This window comes from Echinops telfairi, unplaced genomic scaffold (assembly GCF_000313985.2).
Source record: "Echinops telfairi isolate 266 unplaced genomic scaffold, ASM31398v2 ScPeMD7_7458;HRSCAF=8496, whole genome shotgun sequence".
Lineage (NCBI taxonomy): Eukaryota > Metazoa > Chordata > Mammalia > Afrosoricida > Tenrecidae > Echinops > Echinops telfairi.
The window spans coordinates 32,039,174-32,058,044 of record NW_022111358.1 but is presented as its reverse complement, the minus strand read 5'-3'; the positions used below and the strand labels follow the sequence as shown (position 1 = coordinate 32,058,044).

At 50.9% G+C, this 18,871-nt stretch overlaps 2 protein-coding genes across 2 annotated transcripts in view; one reads left to right on the top strand and one right to left on the bottom strand.

Moving 5' to 3' along the window:
• The window catches only part of NMT1 (N-myristoyltransferase 1), a 31,405-nt gene extending 29,965 nt beyond the window's left edge, over positions 1-1,440 (bottom strand). The window contains exon 1 of the mRNA XM_045299468.1: positions 1,284-1,440. Within this exon, the coding sequence (XP_045155403.1) occupies positions 1,284-1,414 (131 nt within the window). The 5' untranslated portion in view covers positions 1,415-1,440. The remainder of the gene's footprint in view (positions 1-1,283) is intronic.
• A 1,059-nt stretch (positions 1,441-2,499) lies between these two features.
• Positions 2,500-18,871, top strand: part of DCAKD (dephospho-CoA kinase domain containing) — a 28,523-nt gene continuing 12,151 nt past the window's right edge. Inside the window, exons 1-2 of the mRNA XM_004707514.2 lie at positions 2,500-2,544; positions 12,963-13,329. Coding sequence (XP_004707571.1) covers positions 2,500-2,544; positions 12,963-13,329 — 412 coding nt within the window. The remainder of the gene's footprint in view (positions 2,545-12,962; positions 13,330-18,871) is intronic.

Here is an 18,871-nt window from a genome sequence, read left to right as displayed (position 1 = left end):
TAATTCATCCTCCACTCTCTAGTCCCCTCAGACTCAAACTCACAGCCATCGAGTCAACTCTGACCCGTGACAACCCAATGGGACAGAGTAGAACTGCACTGCCCCTGGGGTTTCTGAGACGGGAAACCTTTCTGGGAGTAGAAAGCCTCAGCTCGCCCGCCCACTGAGGAGCTGGTGGTGTCGAACTGCTGACCTCCCACTTAGCAGACCAACGTGTAACCCACTACACCTCCAGAGCTCCCTAGTGCCCCCTAGGTAAGCAGCAGAAGAATTTTTTTTTAAAGGCTATCCAAAAACTTCAACCAGTAGCATCCAGCTACCAAGAACCCTGCAAATGACAAGCTGCGGATGAACAACCAGACCACCACTGACTCAGAATGAGTTATAGATACAGCCAAAATCATCTCTCATGGTATTCAGCTAAATATACCTGTACAGCTACCGGCAGAGCTGGGGCTCGGTAACCACGTGAAGAAAGATGAATGACTGGGTGTGGCTTAGAAGAACGCAACAGTCAAAAGCCTGGGGTATTTCTCGTTCTTTAGGAAGAAATGCACTTAACTAGCAGGGTCGTCCCTAGAGCACAAAATGCTGTCTTCAACCTGGTTTCCAAACTGTCTCAGAAGCAACAGCCCCCCACCCCCACTTCACAAGGCCACGGAGCAAGGATATTGGAAGACCTACTTACATGTTGTTCAGGAACATGGATTCGTTGCAGCAACAGACACCATACAGCTCGAAACATTGACATGCAGTAATTGCTTAAGATTTATAAGGCGAGTATATATTTTGGGATTCTCTAGCAGAGATAGTTTACAACATAATTATGGTTGGTGTGGCTTGAAGAATTTCCTCATTGAAGGTGAACTGCGGCGAAATGTTGTATTACTCGTTTACTGCTAATCAGTTCTTTCCAAGAACACCTCCACACAGGTAACGTTCCCTTTGAACCGTGCTGTCATTGCTTTGTCCCGTGGTGTGCCACCAGAAGCCATCACCCAAAGTGGCCCGTCCCTCGGGTGCGCCTGCAGCACACGGGTGGAACATTACACAGGAGAACTTTGATATAATAAAAGTATTGAATGTCTCCGGCCCTCAAGACGAGAGCACCCACTCCTGGTGAACGACAAGGGCCGGAACCAATCGCCAGGCAGAACCCCGATACCTTAGCCAATAAGAACGTGGGGGTGGGGTTAACACTAAGCACCCGGTGACTTCCCCGCACCCCAGGGACCAGGTTGTGGGGGGACTGGGCGGAAACGGAACCCCGAGGATCTCGTTACCCTCGGTTGTAGCTGCTGTCCTCCTCGTTCTCGCAGTCGCTGCAGTGTTCGTGGCCGTTCCCGTTGCCTTCCATCAGCTGTGGCAGCGGAGGTGCCGGCGGCTTCCCTGCTGTCTCACTCTCGTCCGCCATCTTGAGCTGCGAGCGCCCGGCTCTCCGCCCCGCTACATGGGGCGTTCCCATTGGACGAGGGGAAGTCACGCTCGCTTCTGGGTTTTGTAGTTTCCGTGGTTAAGGGAGGCGCCGCCGCTAGGCGCGGCTGAGCCCCTGGAAACGGCACCCAGTGAACTTCAAGCCCCAGAACCCGGGGGGCGGAGTCTGTCCTCCAGACTGGGCGGGGTCGCCACACCCGGAAGCCCGGGGCGTTCGGCCGCGCGTCGAGGAGAGCAGCGCCCCTCCCCGACGTGGGCGGCCGCTTGGCATGCTGGGGGTTGTAGTTCAACCAACGCTGGGTGAGGTTCCCAGGTGTGGCGGCTCCACACTCTTAAGGGTTGACCTCGACCTTCCCTTGCTATTGCCTAGGCCGCAGGTGAGCCGTTATCGGCTGCCGTTAAGGACCGTTACCATTCCCGGGTAAGTGAGAGGGCCGAGAGGGCCGTGGGTGCAACCTGCCCGGAGGCCGAGGGGCTCGGGCCTTCTAGGAGGGGGCTTTCCTGCAAGAGGTCAAGTTGACCCCTGCCCACTTGCCTCACTCCGGGACTCCTGGCAGCCCCTGGCCGCTGGTAATTGGAGACCTCTCCAGAGGCGGTGGATGGTAGCCAGGAAGACCTGACTACTCGGCCAGGCCTTTTCCACTCCTTGCCATCCAGGTACTGGTCTCCTTCACTCAGCCCTTCTGTACACGGACCCTTTTGTGCTACAAAACAGCCCGCCACGTTCCCTTTGACTGGGTCATGCCAGGGATGCCAGGCCCTGGGGTTCGCCTGGTGGAACATGCTCGCTCTTAATCCTCTCAGCATGCCTAGCACGTGGCTGATCTGATTCCCCTTTCTTACAGATCAAGAAATGAGGCCCAGAGAGGTTGATCAGTTGTACAGAGTCACACAGCCAAAATGCTGAAGTTAGAATACAAGTTTGGCTTTATCTGCCCCACCACTACCCCCACCCCCACCCCCACTGCCATTCAGTCCATTCTAACTGGTAAGGACCCCATAGGACAGAGTAGAATGCCTCCCGGGTTTTCCAAGGCTGCCACTCAGTCGCCACATCTTTCTCCCATGGAGCAGCTGGTGGGTCCCAACTACGAACCTTTTCCTTTCCAGGTGAGTGCTTAATCACTGCACCACTAGGGCTCCTTAATCTGTCCCCGTTCTTATTAGTTGCCATCAAATCGGCTGCAACTCCTTGTACAACTGTCCGAAACACTAGCTGGTCCTGTGCCGTCCTTATAATTGTTGGTTTGAGCCCATGGCTGCAGCCACTGGGCCAATGCATTTGGTTGAGGATCGTCTTCCTTTACACTGACCCTCGCTGGGGTTTTCCCAAGCATGTTGGCTTTCTCCAGGACTAGTCTCTTCTGATAGCCTATCCGAGGTACGTGAGTGGAGTCCCGCCGTGGTGTACTCGATATCCCTTATAACCCTGTGAATGCAAAGGCATCTGTTCTTCTCTGCTCTTCCTTATTGATTGCTTTCTGAATCCTTTATCACCACACATGGTCCATTGTCTATACACCTAGCTGCCCAAGAAATCCGTTATTAGAAAGTAATTAGAAAGTAAACTTTTTAATCTACTGTCGCTTCATTGGGCCGCATCCCTGTGGCACAGTAATCATTGACCCGGGTGCTGAAGAGCAATTCCATGATTTCTAAACTTAGAGATGTCCCTATTCAGGTTGAGTGTGGTGGGTGGTGGGGGAATGACTCCTGATCATCAGAAAGCGCTGGGGCCAAAAAGGGAAGTGAGCTAAGCCCTTGGGAACAAGGTTGGGTGGGAAGAAACCGTTCCCATCTGACTCAGGAAACAAAATACAAGTGAAACAGAGCTAAATATAGTCAGCTTCTCTTTTTTTTTGGTATGTGGCGAGAGCAGAAGAAAATATAGTCGATAATCCTCAATCACTTATAGTTGACTTTAGAAGACAGTCAAAGACACCCGCTAGTCTCCCCCCCCACGCTCATCTCCCCAGGGCCAAGACTGCTGTCAACATGATGCCTTATGTGCAGCTTCAGGGGAAGGAGAAGAGGTCAGATAATAAAGTCTTACTTGTGTGAGATGGATTCAACTCTTCTGAGTGTTTTCATCTATCTCGGCTCACATAGCGACTGAAAGAAAATGGCGCTTCCCAATGCAGAGCTGGGGCCACATCTGATATCCTCATTCTCAGCCTTGGTGTGCATGTATGCCCCCCCCCAAACAGAGATCGAATGAAGGCTAATGAGACATGACCAAGGAAAAATGACTCTGGGGAACGAGGACACTGGCTTCTGTGGACCCTCCCATTGTGTTTCAAAGCTTAAGATTTTGTTCGTTTTATTTTTTTTTAATTATTTTATTGGGGGCTCATACAACTCATCACAATCCATACATCAATTGTGTAAAGCACATTTGTACATTCGTTGCCCTCATCATTCTCAAAACAACTGCTCTCCATGTAAGCCCCTGGCATCAACTCATTTTACCCCCTCCCTCCCTGTTCCCCCCTCCCTCATGAACCCTTGATAATTTATAAATTATTTTGTCATATCTTACACTGTCCGACATCTCCCTTCACCCACTTTTCTGTTGTCTGTCCCCCAGGGAGGAGGTTATATGTAGATCCTTGTAATGAGTTCCCCCTTTCTACCCCACCCTCCTGGTATCGCCACTCTCACCACTGGTCCTGAGGGGATCATCCACCCTGGATTCCCTGTGTTTCCAGTTCCTATCTGTACCAGTGTACATCCTCTGGTCTAGCCAGATTCGCAAGGTAGTACTGGGATCATGATTGTGGGTGTGGAGGAAGCATTTAGGAACTAGAGGAAAGTTGTATGTTTCAACATTGCTACACAGCACCCTGACTGGCTCGTCTCCTCCCAAAGCTTAAGATTTTTAAACATGCAGCTGAAGCCTTGTATTGCACTGTAGCTGTGGGGTACCAGCCCCCACGATCAAATGGGTCCAAGGGCGGTTGTGTAACTGAGGAGTAAATTAAAGAGACATCAGACAGGAGAAGGCATGCAAGGGTTTACCTCCAGGTTCACACAGAGACAGAATATATTTCCAATAGAGGCTCATATACTCTCTAGGGCAGTGGTTCTCAACCTTCGTAATGCCTTGACCCTTTCATACAGTTCCTCATGTGGTGGTGACCCCCCCAACCATAACATTATTTTTGTTGCTACTTCATCACTGTCATTTTATTACTGTTATGACTCGGGTGACCCCTGTGAAAGGGGCGTTCGACTCCCAAAGGGTTTGTGACCCACAGGTTGAGAACCACTGCTCTAGGGGCATGCAAGCCCCCCTGAGATTACAGGTAACCACATACCTAACAAAGTGGCCTGTACCCTAACCCTAAGAGGAGTAACCTAACACCAGTGTTGGGGGCAGATAAGGGGGCGTGGCTAGCTTCAGAACCTAGAGAGCAATAGCACATGTCTGCTCCTATATTTAAATCTACCAGCTAGATGGCAATCACTATGTGCTTGTAAGCGGTAGCCTGAAGGTAGCATTATTATGGGAGGATATAGTGGGGAGCAATATTAATTATGAGCATGTGATTGGGACTCATCTCCAACTCACAAGGGTGAAGGCCTCCTTCTAACCCAGAACCCCAGCCTGCCAGGCTTCTTAGTATATGAGAATAAAGGATTCATCCGTATGCCCTCTCTTCCCGATCTCTGCTTCCCACATGTAGCCTGCGCATTTTGGTTTTTAACTGAAAAGCCTTTGGGGGAGGTGAGCAGGCAATCTGGCTATGAATTATCAAGTTCCAAACACAAGGGTAAAAACCAGCATTGTAGGATCGAGCACCTCTGAGACCTGAACAACACCGACACCTTTTCTCTCTCAGGATGCTTCGCTTCTGTTCTCCAGGGCCCACGGTCTCGCTATTAAAAAATTAAATTTATGTTTTTAAAAAGACAGAACACATGTAACCACTTCTTTGAAATGACCCGTTGATCGCTGTGTTTTCGGTGTGCGGTGAAGTGAAATCACTTGGTATGGCTCTACTAGCCATGGCTTTGGTAACCCCCACAAAGGACAAGGTGGGAACACGCAAAGAAGGTGCAGAGGGCTCTAACTTGGGGACTGACCGGTTTTGTCATTCTGTTGGGTACGAAAAGCCATTGCAGAAGCCAGAACAGAGGAAGAACCAGGCGTTAAGGGTGTGGTGATCCCTGGGTGGAGAGGCAGCGGAGCAGCAGCAGGGGATCATGACTGGAGCAGCAGGCTGCCCAGCCCGAAAGAGTATACCGGAGTGCCTTCAGGCAGGAGCCTGGCTTGCAGGGTGGGGTGCCCTTTGGACACATCAGTACTGACGGAGCTTTGTAACACTTGCCTGAGCAGGGCAGAGGTTAAGGGGTCGAAGGACCAGGGAAGGAGATAGGCTACAAGCATGGCTGAAAAGAGATGTTGGGGAACAAACGAAGTTGGCACCCACACCATTTCCCCAAGTGGCCATTTGAGTTTACAGTCATAATAGTACAGAACTACCGCCCCCAATAAGCCATGTGGCCACCTCAATTGGGTCTACAGGTGTTTCCTTGGGGTCCATTAGCTCTCATAGTTGCTCCTCCCCCACTCTTCATGCACAAGAGTCTTTCGGCTTCTAGACAGCCAGTTGGTTTTGCCTTCCAGAGTTATGCGGTGACAGATAAGCCTGCAACATAGTCTACAATTAGCATCCATGTGTTTGTTTTCTCCCAATGCAAACATCCCAGCTTTCTGCACCCCTCGCCACACTAGAGTGGCCGACCTTCTCCCCGACCCCCCAGGGCTCTTCGGACAGCACCTTCTGGCAGGCTTTTCACATGGAGGGCCCCGAGGGTGGCTGAGGGGCCTGCCAGTGGAAGTCTGCAGATTCTGGACGTCTCATACCTCAGAGGCTCATCATCCCTCACCGTTGGGGTTGGAGGCAGTCAGACGGAGTGCAGGTTCCAGAGCCCCTCTCCCTGGTTCTCACTTCTGACTCTGCCTCTGACCTTAACGAGTGAACTCAGGCAAGTCACTTACCCTGCATGTCAGTGGCCTCGTCTGTAAATATAAAATGGGATAATGCATGCAAAGCACTTCGGGACAGAGTCAATACCCAGTTATTTCCTTTCCCAGAAGTCAGCGTTACTACTGTTGATAACCAAAAAAAAACCTTTCTCGTGATGTCTGTCACAGATCCCGGCCACTCCTGTATCTGGCTTATTAGAGACACGGGTAGGAACCAGTAAGCCAGTTCCACGGGGCCTAGGGCAGCGTCCTCTGTCCCCCTCTAACTTCACTGGGGAAAGAAGCATCAAGAGCAACAGCCCCAGGGTGACCCCTTCACCTTCTAACCATTTTCACTAATCCTGACACCCCCTGTTCCTTTCACAGCACTGCTGCTTCTCGGCTGGGTTCAAGAGCTCATTGCCATGGCCACAGAGAACTGACAAACCATACTCAAAGGTATGAAGTTTATTAGGGAATTGTAATAGGTCACAACTCAGGATCCGGAAAGACTTAGGATACTGATCTCTTTGGTTAGGATAGCCTCTACTTGGCCATGCCAACAGGCAAGCAGGCCTCTCTCTTGGCCCTCCCACCACATTGGCCTCTTCCCTGCTCAGCAAGTGTTAGAAGCTTTGTAGCTGCAACCAGTCCATGACGGAAGCACTCCAACCTACAAGTAAGTCTTGGCCCAGAGGCCCTCAGCTTTCTTTCTCTGGGGACCAGGAAGCTCAGGGCACCATCTCATGCTGATCTAGTTCTGCTGCAGTGTGGGAAACAGAAGGATTTCTCCCAAATTGTCTCCCCCAAACATATGCCAAACTTAGCTGCTTGTGAATGACTACACACTTGGAGGTCATCAGAAGTAGATCAGGGGTTATTCTCTCTAAGGATTATCAGCCATCTAGAGCAAGCAGTCACCACTGTTTGTCCCACAAGTATGGCCCACTCCCTTCTGATAAGGATAGTAGTTGTCTGTTTCCTTGTAGTAGACCCCAGAGAGGTCAAGCCCACCCAAGGGTGGCTAAGGTTAGGCCACCATCATGAATCTAGGGTCTGCCCTTCTTGTCACATGTATACCTCTAGTTCCTCCCCTTCCTATCATGTGTACAGCCCTAGCTCATCCCCTTCCTGTTACGCCTATGCCCTTGTACCTCCCCTTCCTATGATGTGTATGCCTATGGTACTGCCCTTTCCTGTGACGTGTGGTTACCTGTAATCCCGCCCCCCCGCCCCCAAGTAGATAGAGCAATAAACGGGTTAGCAATAAACGGGGCTTGAGCATCCTGCCGGGTCCCTGCCCCATCTCGACTCAGCGTAAGATCATGGCCATTCAGGAGGAGAGCATGCTGCCATGAAATGTGTCTAACTCCATTATATCAATCTCTCCTCTTATCTCTTATGCTCTCTATGACTTTAATATAATATTTATATATCTCAACCGTGCAATTGTGCTTACTGAACCCGTGATTTGTGGTGGGGGCCTGGCATCCCCTCCGACCACACTGCACTTCTTTCTCTGCTTCCACTTCTTACTGTCTCGGGTGAGCCGGCCTGGTACAACTCTGTCTCTCTGCCTTCTGGGTCTAGGAGGTTCCCAGCGCAGGGACTCTGGATCCAAAGAATGTACTTCTTGCTCTTCTTGGTGGTGGTGAGTTTCGATCCCGCTCTCTACTTCTGGGATGGCTTCTTTTAAGCCTTGCTGGGATGGCAAAATTAACCAGTCTCAAAAGGAAAAAAAAATTGGCCAGTCTCTTTGTTGGGATTCCACATATACTTCATTTGCATGGTGCCACCCCCACAGGGATGCTGTGTACTTTATTTGCATTATTAGTAAGCTGTTCAGTCCCCTTGATGGTCACCAGGCCCCTCGTCCACGTAGCCCCACCCAGTCTTTGGTAACAATTCATGACCATGACAAGACGGGCCACATGAGAGCCTTGCATCATTCTCCAGCCAGGTCGTGGGCAGCCTGGGGCAGCACTCAGGCTCTCTGGCAGACACTGCAGCATCCAGCTGAAGAGCACACAACCCTTGCCCCGGGTTTGCTCCAGGAGCTGGTGGATCCAGCACAGTGCCATGAGAGAGCCGGGAGCATGGGAGAGTGGGGGGAGGCCCGAGGAAAGGGGTCCAGGGACAATGGCAGCTGAGTTTTGATAGAGGCAGCAGACAAATGGGTAGACATTCAAAGCAGAAGGTGTGACCGTCCCGCTGCCTGAGAATTGGGGGCTTTGGAGGTACAGCAACAATGATGATGTCGCCCAAGCTTAGTGTGTGAGGAGCACTTTGAAAGTTGAGGCTGGAGAGGTAGGCAGGCATTGGGCAGAGAAGGAATGTGGATGCCAAGCAGAGGAGTGTGGTTTTATCCTGAAGACTCGTGGGCGTCACTAACCGATTCTGTCAAAGGAAGATCAGACTGGGCAGCAGTCTGGCCATCCCAGGAAGAGCAGGGTTGGGGCTCAGGGTGAAATCAAGGGTAGGAAGATGGTCTTTAGCAGCTTCCCGTCTCCCCAGGAGCTTCCCTTCAAGAAAAGCACCCTTCCTTCCTGCTAGATCACCTGCAGTCATTCAACACCCTGGGCCTCAAGCAGCATGGGCCCAGCCTCTGTTCAGGGTTGTGGGAGGTAAGAAATTAAACCCCCTGCCCAGAGGGCACTTACAGAGACATCTGGAAGCCAGGCACACTGAGGCTTTAATTAGGTCCAGCTGTCTGATGCAATGGCAAATGAGTCACATGGAAAGTCAAATCAAGAGGTAGATGGGATAGAGGGGTGGGAGGAAGGCCTTCCTGAGGAGAATAGACTTTGAACGTGGCCTCCAGGCTCTCTGAGCCCTGGGCCCCTTGCCTGAGCCCTGTGACTTTCCTCTGTGTGCTTGTTTGGCTTCTGCTGAGTTCCCGCTACAGGTCCCCAAGTTCTACCCGCGTGAACACTAGGTTGCCTTTGCTTCACCTTTATTCTGTAGGGTGGCACACAAAAACCAACCAACCCAGCGCCTCCCACTTCATTCCAACTCAGAGAGATAGAGCCACTCATAGGACGGAGTGGAACTGCCCCATGAGGTTTCCAAGAGTGTCTCCTATGGGAACTGTGGGGAACAGAAGGATTTCTCTTAAGTTGTCTCCCCAAAATATATACCAGACTTAGCTGCTTAAGCGTGACTGTTCTTTAGGCAGCGAAAGTAAGTCAGAGGTTATTCTCCTTAACATCAGCCATCTATAGTGGCTAGACTATTAGTCTGACTCACCCTAAATAAAGCCCATTCCTTTCTGTTATTGTTCCCTCGAAGCAGTGCCCATAGGCAAGCCTGGGACCATTCTAAGATGACTAAGCTTAGGCTACTATCTTGTCACACATGCCCCCCTATTCCCTCCTCTTATCATTGCACATTCACCCTTAGGTCATCCCCCTCCTATTGCTTGTATTGCCTATGTTAATACCCCTCCTGGTGACTCAGGTTATTGTCCACTATCAGGGAACTTGCATGCCTCCCAGAATAGTAATTGTCTGTTTTATTATGTGAGACATTAGAGTGATCAAACTTGTTCTAGAATGAATTGTATTGCCCCTTTCTGTGATGTATGACTCTATGATGCGTGGTTAGCAATAAATAACGAGGCTCCCTGGTACTCGAGAGGGCGGCTGGAGAAGGTGACTAAGGAGGACGAAGCAGCGGCTTCTTCTCTGACGGCTAAGCCCCCTCCACGAGGACCATCAAGCCGGGTTGAGGTGAGATATGCTACCATGAATTGCGTCTGACTCCATTACTTGACTCTATCCTTTAACTCTCATGCTCTCTATGACTTTACTATAATCTGTACTTATTATCGCTGTACAATTGCGCCTACCAAACCTGTGATGTTTTGTGGGGTTCCCTCTTACCCTTAACCCCACAGGGAACAAACCACCACATCTTTTCTCTGGCAGAGCAGCGGGTGGGTTCAAACCACTGACCTCTCAATTGGCTGCCCCCCTCCCCGAGCTTAACCCACTGCACCACTGGGACACGGTTGAACCAGTGTGCCCACAGTGTTTGGTGAATTAATCAAGTGAGTGAGAAATGGAGTGAATGGTGAGAAGGCAGAAGGCCTTCAGGATGGAGGAAGTTAACAAGCAATGGCAGGGACAGGGACACATGTGATACAGTGGCTTCCTACGTTTGTACAGTGTTTCATTGCTTGCAAAACGTGCTATTGCACTATCTCCTCTGATACCTACAGTGATCAGGGCACACCACAGTCTTGTTTGACAGTGAAGAACCAAAGAACCAAGTTCAGTGATTTTTCCAAAGGATCATTGCCACTTAGTACAGACCTCAGACCTGAACTTGAGTGTTTTAACACAGAGCCTGGTGTAAGAACTTTGCCAAGGGGAGCATGTGTCCGCTGGGAATTTATTTTCTAGCTGGTAAGGCCCTATGGGAGCCTTTTTGGTGGGGAGGGCAGGTTTTTAATAACGGATAAATATTAATGGTATTTGTGAGGCATGATATAAATTTAATTGCATATTAATATTTATTTAAAGTAAACATGTGGGGAAGAAATTTTAAGAATCAAAAGTCAAAGACCCAGGAGTCAAAGAAGTCATCTCTAATGGACTCAGTTGTTCATCAAACAAAACCTGGAGTGCCACTGTGTCCCAGACATCACACTAGCTGCTAAGGACAGAGAGGTGGCTGGGAGGCAGGTCATTGCCAGGGATCGTGTGAACGATCAGAGCAGCTCAGAGTTTATGATGGGCATGGTAACTATGTCTTTGGGTTGGGAACTGTGGATGGCCTCACCTCAACACTGCTAAGACATGCTCCAGTAGTACCCAAGGGTGCCTGGGCTGGAGCCCCTCTGTCTTGGCTCTGTCCCAAGGTAAAGGTTCAAAGGCTGCTGGCAGATTGGACCACCTGGACACCGACTTAGACATCAGAGCCCTTACTCATACACCAATAGCTCATGATATTACAAGACAATCTCTGGGAAAATCAAGATCATCTGCAAGGATTTCCTAACAATAAGGCCCAGGGGGAAAGGGTGAGCATGCTTTTGGCTCTGTTTTGATCACTGCCATGGTTACTGGTGGGAGTCTGGGCATCTCTGATGCGTCAGGAGTAGGGAACAGTAGGTCATCTGAATGTGGCTTAGCTTGAGGAAGGGGATAGAGGAGGAAAGGGCCTGGGCCATGAGATCTGGCTCCATGGAATGGGGATTCTGTTTGTTCTGTAGGGTCTTATAGAGTGGAACCAGGAGAGAGATCATCTAAGAAAGACTCTTCTCCCTGCCACACTGGGCTGCAAACACAGCATAGCGCTGCTCTGAGAGGCAGTGAGCACCCTGACACTGGGTATATCAGTATAGATGGTTGAGATGATATAAAGGGGATGATGGGACAGTGTTGGACCAAATGACCCTTTGGTCATGAGACATTACTGGGTGATGGCAGTTGGGGTCAAAGAGAAAGGTTTCAGAGACTAGGGTGATCAGAGAAAGATGTGAAATTCCTTCATTCCTCAATGTATTGAGCCCCTGGGCCAGGCCCTGTTCTGAGTTGAGGGGACACAGTGGTTAAGATAGACGAGATTCCTACCTTAAAGGAAACGAAAGCAAATACAGTTTAGGGGGAGGGAAGGGAGTTATTGAAGGATAGCTTACTGTTTGTGGGATACCATTCAATGCTGTATGTTTCTGATGCTTTCAACAGCCGATACAGTAGCAATTACCGTCACTTTAAAAAAGAGTATAATCCTTGGGTGGCCCCAACCTTTAGGCGCTTGACCGTAGGTTTCAAAGTTAGCACACACTAGGCAGACCTGGCATTAGGTTTCCAAAGTCTCAGCTTTGAACCCCCTAGGGAGTGGTTCTCCTTGCATACATAGGGTGGTTGTGAGTTGGGATCCCTTTTAGGAAGCCAACGAGAAACGGGAGGGGAGGCTACCTGATTTGCTAGGGACAGACTCTGGGCCCGGAGCGCTGTGCCCCGCCTGGGCCCACAGCTGGCTTCTGGACACTCTTGAGCGAAGTATGCCCGTTTTTAAAAAGCCTAGGTTACAGTTTCTCGAGCAAACTGTAAAAGAAAGTGAATCCCTCGAAGCATCAAATTTCCTTCGGCGAAAATGGGGACAATATCCGAGCTCAAGACCTGAGGACTACCACCCCCAGACCTGGTAGGAAGGGCTCGGTTAATTACTGCAGCCATCATTGCTCTCACCAGAGACTGCACAGCTAGTGGTCAGACAAGCCCTTGTTTGCATTTACGCCCTGGTGACGCAATGGTTAAGCGTTGGACTGCTAACCACAAGGTCAGCCGTTTGAAATCACAGGCTGCTCCGTGGCAGAGAGATGAAACTTTGACTCCTGTAAAGAGTCAAGCTGCGGAAACCCATAGGGGAAGCCCTGTCATGGCCTATGTCGACAGGAGTCGGAATCAACTATGGCAGTGAACTTGTTTTTGGTGTTTGGGGAGTGGAAAGCCTGCATCTAGCACCCGTGGAAAGTTTATCTGCACCTCCCGTCACCCCGACAAGTCCCAGGACGTCGGGCCCCGCCCTCCCCGGCCCGCTTCCACAGGCCCCGCCCACCCGCGGACCGGACGTCCGGTTTCCGGAGCGTACGCTCGAGGCCCCGCCTCCCGGCCTCCGCGGCGGAGATTGGCTGAGCGGCTCTCGGGGGCGCCTGGTACGTAGCCCCGGGCGCGTGCGGGCGAAAGCGAGCGAGCGCGGCAGCCGGAGGGGGCGGCGCGGGGACGGCCCCCCGGGCTGCTGCCTGTGCCCCGAGGTCCACCACGGAGCGCTGTGCCCCGGCCGGGCCGGCCGCTGGCTCCTGGGCCAAGTGTGCCCGTTTTCAAAAAGCCCGGGCTGCGCCTTCCCCAGCAAACACTGTGTAGTGGACGGCGCGTTGCGGGCGTGGCCCGTTGCCTTCCCCGCAGCCCCGCGAAGCAAGGTGGTATTAACCCCCTTTCAAGGCGCAACTAGAAAGCGGCGGGAACTGAGTTCAGACCAGGTGCGAGGCCCAAGCCTCCACCCCGCCCAACATTGTGATCCTACCTAGCTTGGGCTTTGGAGTCCAACCTAGGCCTTGTCTCAGTGGGCCCTGGGGTACCTTCCCGACCTTCACTTTGCTCACCGGGGAAATGGGAATCACGGTACCTCTTTCCCAGGGGGGATGTGTAGTGTTTTGCCAAGTAGGTTGCCGTCCGGCTGCATGCTCACCTTCGCTTTATGCAGTCGATTCTCCGCGGGAGCTAGGCTGCTTGTCAGCACTTTCAGTGCTGGCATTGTTGATGCTGGAGACTGGAGGGGTGGGGGGTGGGATTTGCACCTGCCTGCACTGTGATATTGACTCTGATTTGAAAAACTGGAAGACTTTGGGTTGATGTTTTAATTTTAGTTATTTACTCTTTGCTGGGGGCGCGTCCATTCTACCTGCATAGGTCGGATTGACTTGGCGTGTGTGGGGAGACTTGGAGACCCATCTGACTGATGAATAGAAGGCAGACGGTGTGGTGTGGATGGTCTGGTCCTAACCAGTTGCAGTTGAGGGGGTATCGACTGTTAGCAGCTGGATTGGACAGAGTGGAACTGCCCCCTAAGGTGTCCAAGGCTGTCGTATTTAGGGAAGCCTACTGACTGATATATCTTTCCGTGCCCAGCAGCTGGTGAGGAGCTGAAATGCCCTCCTGAGTTTGCAGTCAAGCACTGAACCGCGGTGGGGCCTTAGCAGGGCTCTAAATTCCCAGCAGACCCTCTTCTGTATGTCCTGGCAACATCTGACGGTTTTGGGTGATGTGCCAAATAAAGGGTGTCAGGAGACCAGCACCTTCAGGTGAAAGCTGAGGGCTGCTAGCCGAAGGCAGGCAACTGTGCTTTGAAAACAACCCGCTCCCACATTTTTGTTGGCAGCTAAAAGTTTCCTCTGAAAGGATAGGAATTGCTGGTTAATTGTAAGTATCCACATTTCACCCTCCTCAAAATTCACCAGCCAGTTTTCATTTGACAAACTACTACATGGTTGCTTTTTCCTTTGTGACCGCCTATTTGCACGTTGTTTCCTTGGTAAGTTTTTCTAGTACAAGAGCCTATAGTTCATTACCCTATTTCTCTGTAAAAATAGTACATTTAGAATTTAAATATATATATTTTAAGTGTGCTATGATTACAGTGCTAAAACATTTTCTTCTGAGCAGAGTTATTGCAATTACTGATCAAAAAGACAAATATATTTTACATTCTGATAATTGTTAGAAGGAAATTTACTGGAACTACTCCATTTTTAGAAAGTCTGTTAGGGAAATAACTACACAGAAATCGAGGGCACTTTTTTTTTTTAGAGCACTTTTGTGTGGCAACGCGTCAATTTTTTGAGTTGCTGAGCTATGGGATAAAAAAAAAAAGAATCAAGTAACAATCTATCATCCAAATCAATTACTAATGATCTGTCAGTGGACAGTCTTTGGAGGTCGTTTTTTAACTTTGTTGAAGGCAAGGGTTTGAAACCACCTGACGGTACCACAGTCTGGAGACTGATGTCTTGAATAGCGCTTTGTGTTGCCCAGGGATTTTTGTGTGTGGGGACACGACCTAGTAGTAAGATTTGGCATGGAAGACGGGTGAGGGTAAGGAGAGAGCGGAGAAAAGAGCCTCCAGGCAGTTACCTAAGCAGCTGTGGAAAATGAGGACTTAAGATTTTTTCCCCTTTGAGCCCCTTGGAAAGTTTCATGCATCCTCCGGAGGTGTTCATTCCTCCAGTGTGAACACCACCTAGAAATGCCCTAGGTAAATACTAACTCTTTAAAAACTCTCATGTCCTCATCTTTAACCATGAGAATAAATCAAAGAACTCACTTCCTTGGGCTGTCGTATTTATCAGATGGGATGGAGGATACCCATGGTACATAGAAAACAAACAAACAAAAAATACTGCTATCGAGTGGATTCCATTTCATAGTGCCCCTATAGGACAGAGTGGAGCTGCTCATTTGGGTAGCTGAGACTTGGAATCTGTACAGGAGCAGACAGCCTGATTTTTCACCTGCAGACAGCTAGTAGGTTTGAACTGCTGACCTTGTGTTTAGCAGTAGGTCCATGTGCGACCTCCTAGACCACCAGATATCCTTGTGGCACACAGAAAGTGCTCCGATGGTGGTGGCTTTTTCTACACTCGTTCCTGGTGGCTCAGCAACTCACCTTCTCGGGCACCGAGCAGCACCTCCTGTCCCCCTCTGTGCGGTTGCTGCTAAGCTGGTTCTGACTGGTCGGGACCTGTGTGCAGCAGAGCACTTGGTGTGCGCCATCCTCACCGTCGTTTCTGCGTTTGAGCCCATCGGTGTAGCCACTGTGTCAGTCCATCTTGGTGAAGGTCTCCCATCTTTTTCTTCTTGTAAAGGTTTGAACAGAAAGAGTAAACTTTTTGAAGGCGGAGACTTGAAAGAAATCTAAAGGGCCCTTAGCTAGTCTAAAGGTCGCCCTTCCACTCTTTCACCGGCCCTCTACCAAGCACAATGGCCTTCTCCAGACTGGTCACCCCCCCATCACATGTCCAAGTATGTGAGAGGAAGTCTGCCCATTTTCCCTTCTAAGGAGCATGCTGGCTGGAATTCCTCCAGCAGGGCTTCCGTTTTGTTCTCTGGCACCCTCCCGGTACCTTTAACATGCCTTGTCCACACAATAATTCCGAGGCATCCGGGCTGTGGGCTTCCTTATTTATTGTCCTTATCTATAAGCTCAAGCTAGCACTCACCCTGGAACGTTATGATGGAACCCACGGTGTGGACAAGGTGTCCTGATTCTCGTGGTAGGTCTCCAGGTCAGACGTGTCCTTAGCTTATAAGGACAGTAGTCAGTGTCGAGTCCCTGCCAACCATGAGGTGGGCATTTCGCTGGGTGCTGCATTGATTCAACAGCAACAACAAAAATGTCCCCCAAAGGAACACCTTTGCTCTTTAAGACTTTGAATAGATCCCGCGCAGCAGATTTGTTCAGTGCCGTAGACCGCTGGGTTTTTTATTTTTAATGCTTTTCTTGGTGAATTAAGTGATCGACCACTTTGAGCACCTTCTACCTGCCAGACCTCGTTCAAGGCTCTTGGATGCAGCAGGACTTGGGTTCTATAGGAGAGAGAGCGTGATTGCAAAATAAACGCTCGTGCATGTGTGGCAGACTGGGAGATGAGAGGCTGAGACTTAGGACTTAGCGCTTACTCTGAGTCAGCAGAGGGACCACCTGACCTCACGTCACCTGCGTGCTTAAGGATCATCACGCTGGCGCGTGGGCTGTGACTAGACTGAGGGCAAAGATGGCAGTGGGACAGAGAACCTGAAGCTGCGGGGTGATGGTGCCAGGGGTGGGGCACCCCCTAGATCGCCACAGTGAGAGGAAGAGCTGGTTAGATGAAGAGGGTGAGAGAGGAGACGGGAGGACTCTGAGCAGCTGAAAGCTAGGGGTACCATGTACAAACTGGGGTGGACCATGGCATGCCCCACATTGAGTTGGGGAAGCGGAGGCTTCATTTAATCTTAACCAGGCCCCTGTCTTTCATCAGTTAACTCAAACTTAATGCCATTAGCTGCCCCTCTGGGCTTCCAAGACTGACTGTTTACGGGAGTGGAAAGCCTCATCTTTCTCCCAAGGAGCAGCTGGTGGTTTCGACCTGCTGACCTTGCAGTTAGCAGCCCAATGCATAACCACTACAGCACCAGAGCTCTGCATAGGGAGTGAGTGGTTATCCCATTTTTAAACCCAAGGAAGCAAGCTCAGAATTGCCCCAGGCTACACAGTGCTGGGGCTTGTCCAGGGGCCTAGGAGAGTTGGGGGTCCCTGTGAGCCTTTTCCTGTGTATACTCCAGCATAGTATTCTGTCCACTCAACCTCCCGCCCACCCAGAGAGAAGCCCACCCTGCCCTCCCCTCGGTGTTGGCAGGTGGGGAGGGAGGAAGGGGGACCCGATGGCCCACCTCTCCTCCAGGGCTCCCTCCAGGTAATGGATCTCCTGGAGAAAGTGGACCTTAGATAAGCCAAGCCAAGTGCGAAGAGAACGTGGACGCAAAGGCTTAAACGCAGCCTCTCACCCATAATGAAAGATTATGAGTAGAGAAACCGTTTAATAGTTAAGTGGGAAACAATATATTTTTGCAACCACTGGTTCCACGAGAAAATAATTGGGTCCCAAGGCAGAGAATGACTCGTTTTCGTGAATGATTATATTGATCATTGGGGCAAAATAGATGCGTCCCTTTTGAAAAGCAATTCAGAGGCACGGCGTCTGGCTGGTCAGTGTGCTCCACATGCAATCCTAGAGGCTTTGGCAGGAGGAGGAAGCAGAGCTTCGAGCTAATGAGGGAGATAGGTCCTGGCCCCACACAGCAAATTTGGGGCTCTCCATGGGGTGCTGGGGAGCAATAGAACACTTGCCTGAAGCCCTGCATCCCCCAGGGGAGAGGAGAGGATGTTTCTTCTGATTTCTGTTCTTGAGCAGCCACTGGGTGTCTTGTCTGTTTCTTTTTTCCCAGGAGAAGTTTATTAAGAGCCAGGTTAAAGGATCCCTGGTGGCACAGCAGGTCACACGCTGGCTGCTCATGGCAGGCAGTTCACATCCACCAATCGCCCGGGGAGAAAGAGGTGGCTCTTTGCTCCTGTAAAGACTCACAGCGAGGAAACCCACAAGGGCTGTTCTGCTCGGTCCTATGGAGGCACTCTGAGTCAGGCTGGCAGTTTGGTTTGGTTTGGGGGGAGCAGGCTGGATGGCCTCCCCTTTGCTGCTGACAGCGGAAGGTGGTCCCAAACAGTTCCCCTCCCCACCCTTGGCTGACACGGAGGCCTGCGAGTCATGAGACCGTTCTTTGTGTAAAGTAAACCCTCACCAGCATAACAAGCAGGGACTGCTGATGGACCGCTTGGTGACTGAGAGCTGGCTGCCATTCTGAGCGTTTCCTCTTAACAGTAACTCAGGGAAGTGGGAGCCACCAGCTCCCGTGTGCAGAAGAAGACACTCAGTTGCAGAGAGGTTGAGTAACTTGACTGATTGTTTAGAGAGGTTAAGTAACATGACCCATTCACTCACCTGGTCAGCCGTGGAGCCCAGGACCTGTGCCAGCCACCACACTCTGTGCTAGGGCAAAGGGTGTACACTAGACCTGGCCTTTGGCCTGTTGGGGCTGGAAATAGTCACTGAGACAGAAATACAAACCTTGACAGATGCAGGTGAGGGAGGATCAACAGAGCCGTCAGACAGGCTTTGCGGTGCCCTGAGAGCCCAGTTTCGTGGGTCTGGAGTGGGTTTCGTGGGTCTGGAGTGGAACATGAGTTTCTGTACCAAGTTTAAGAGCTGGGAGGTGCCACTGGCTCTGTATAGATGGCAGTGGGGTTGGGGCGGGAGGTGGGGACTTGGATGAAGGCTTTAGCCGGAGCAGGATGTAGGTCCTGAAGACAAATGATGGCAGGAGTCACTTCCCCATGGGTGCCTGGGGAGAGGCTTCCCCAAAG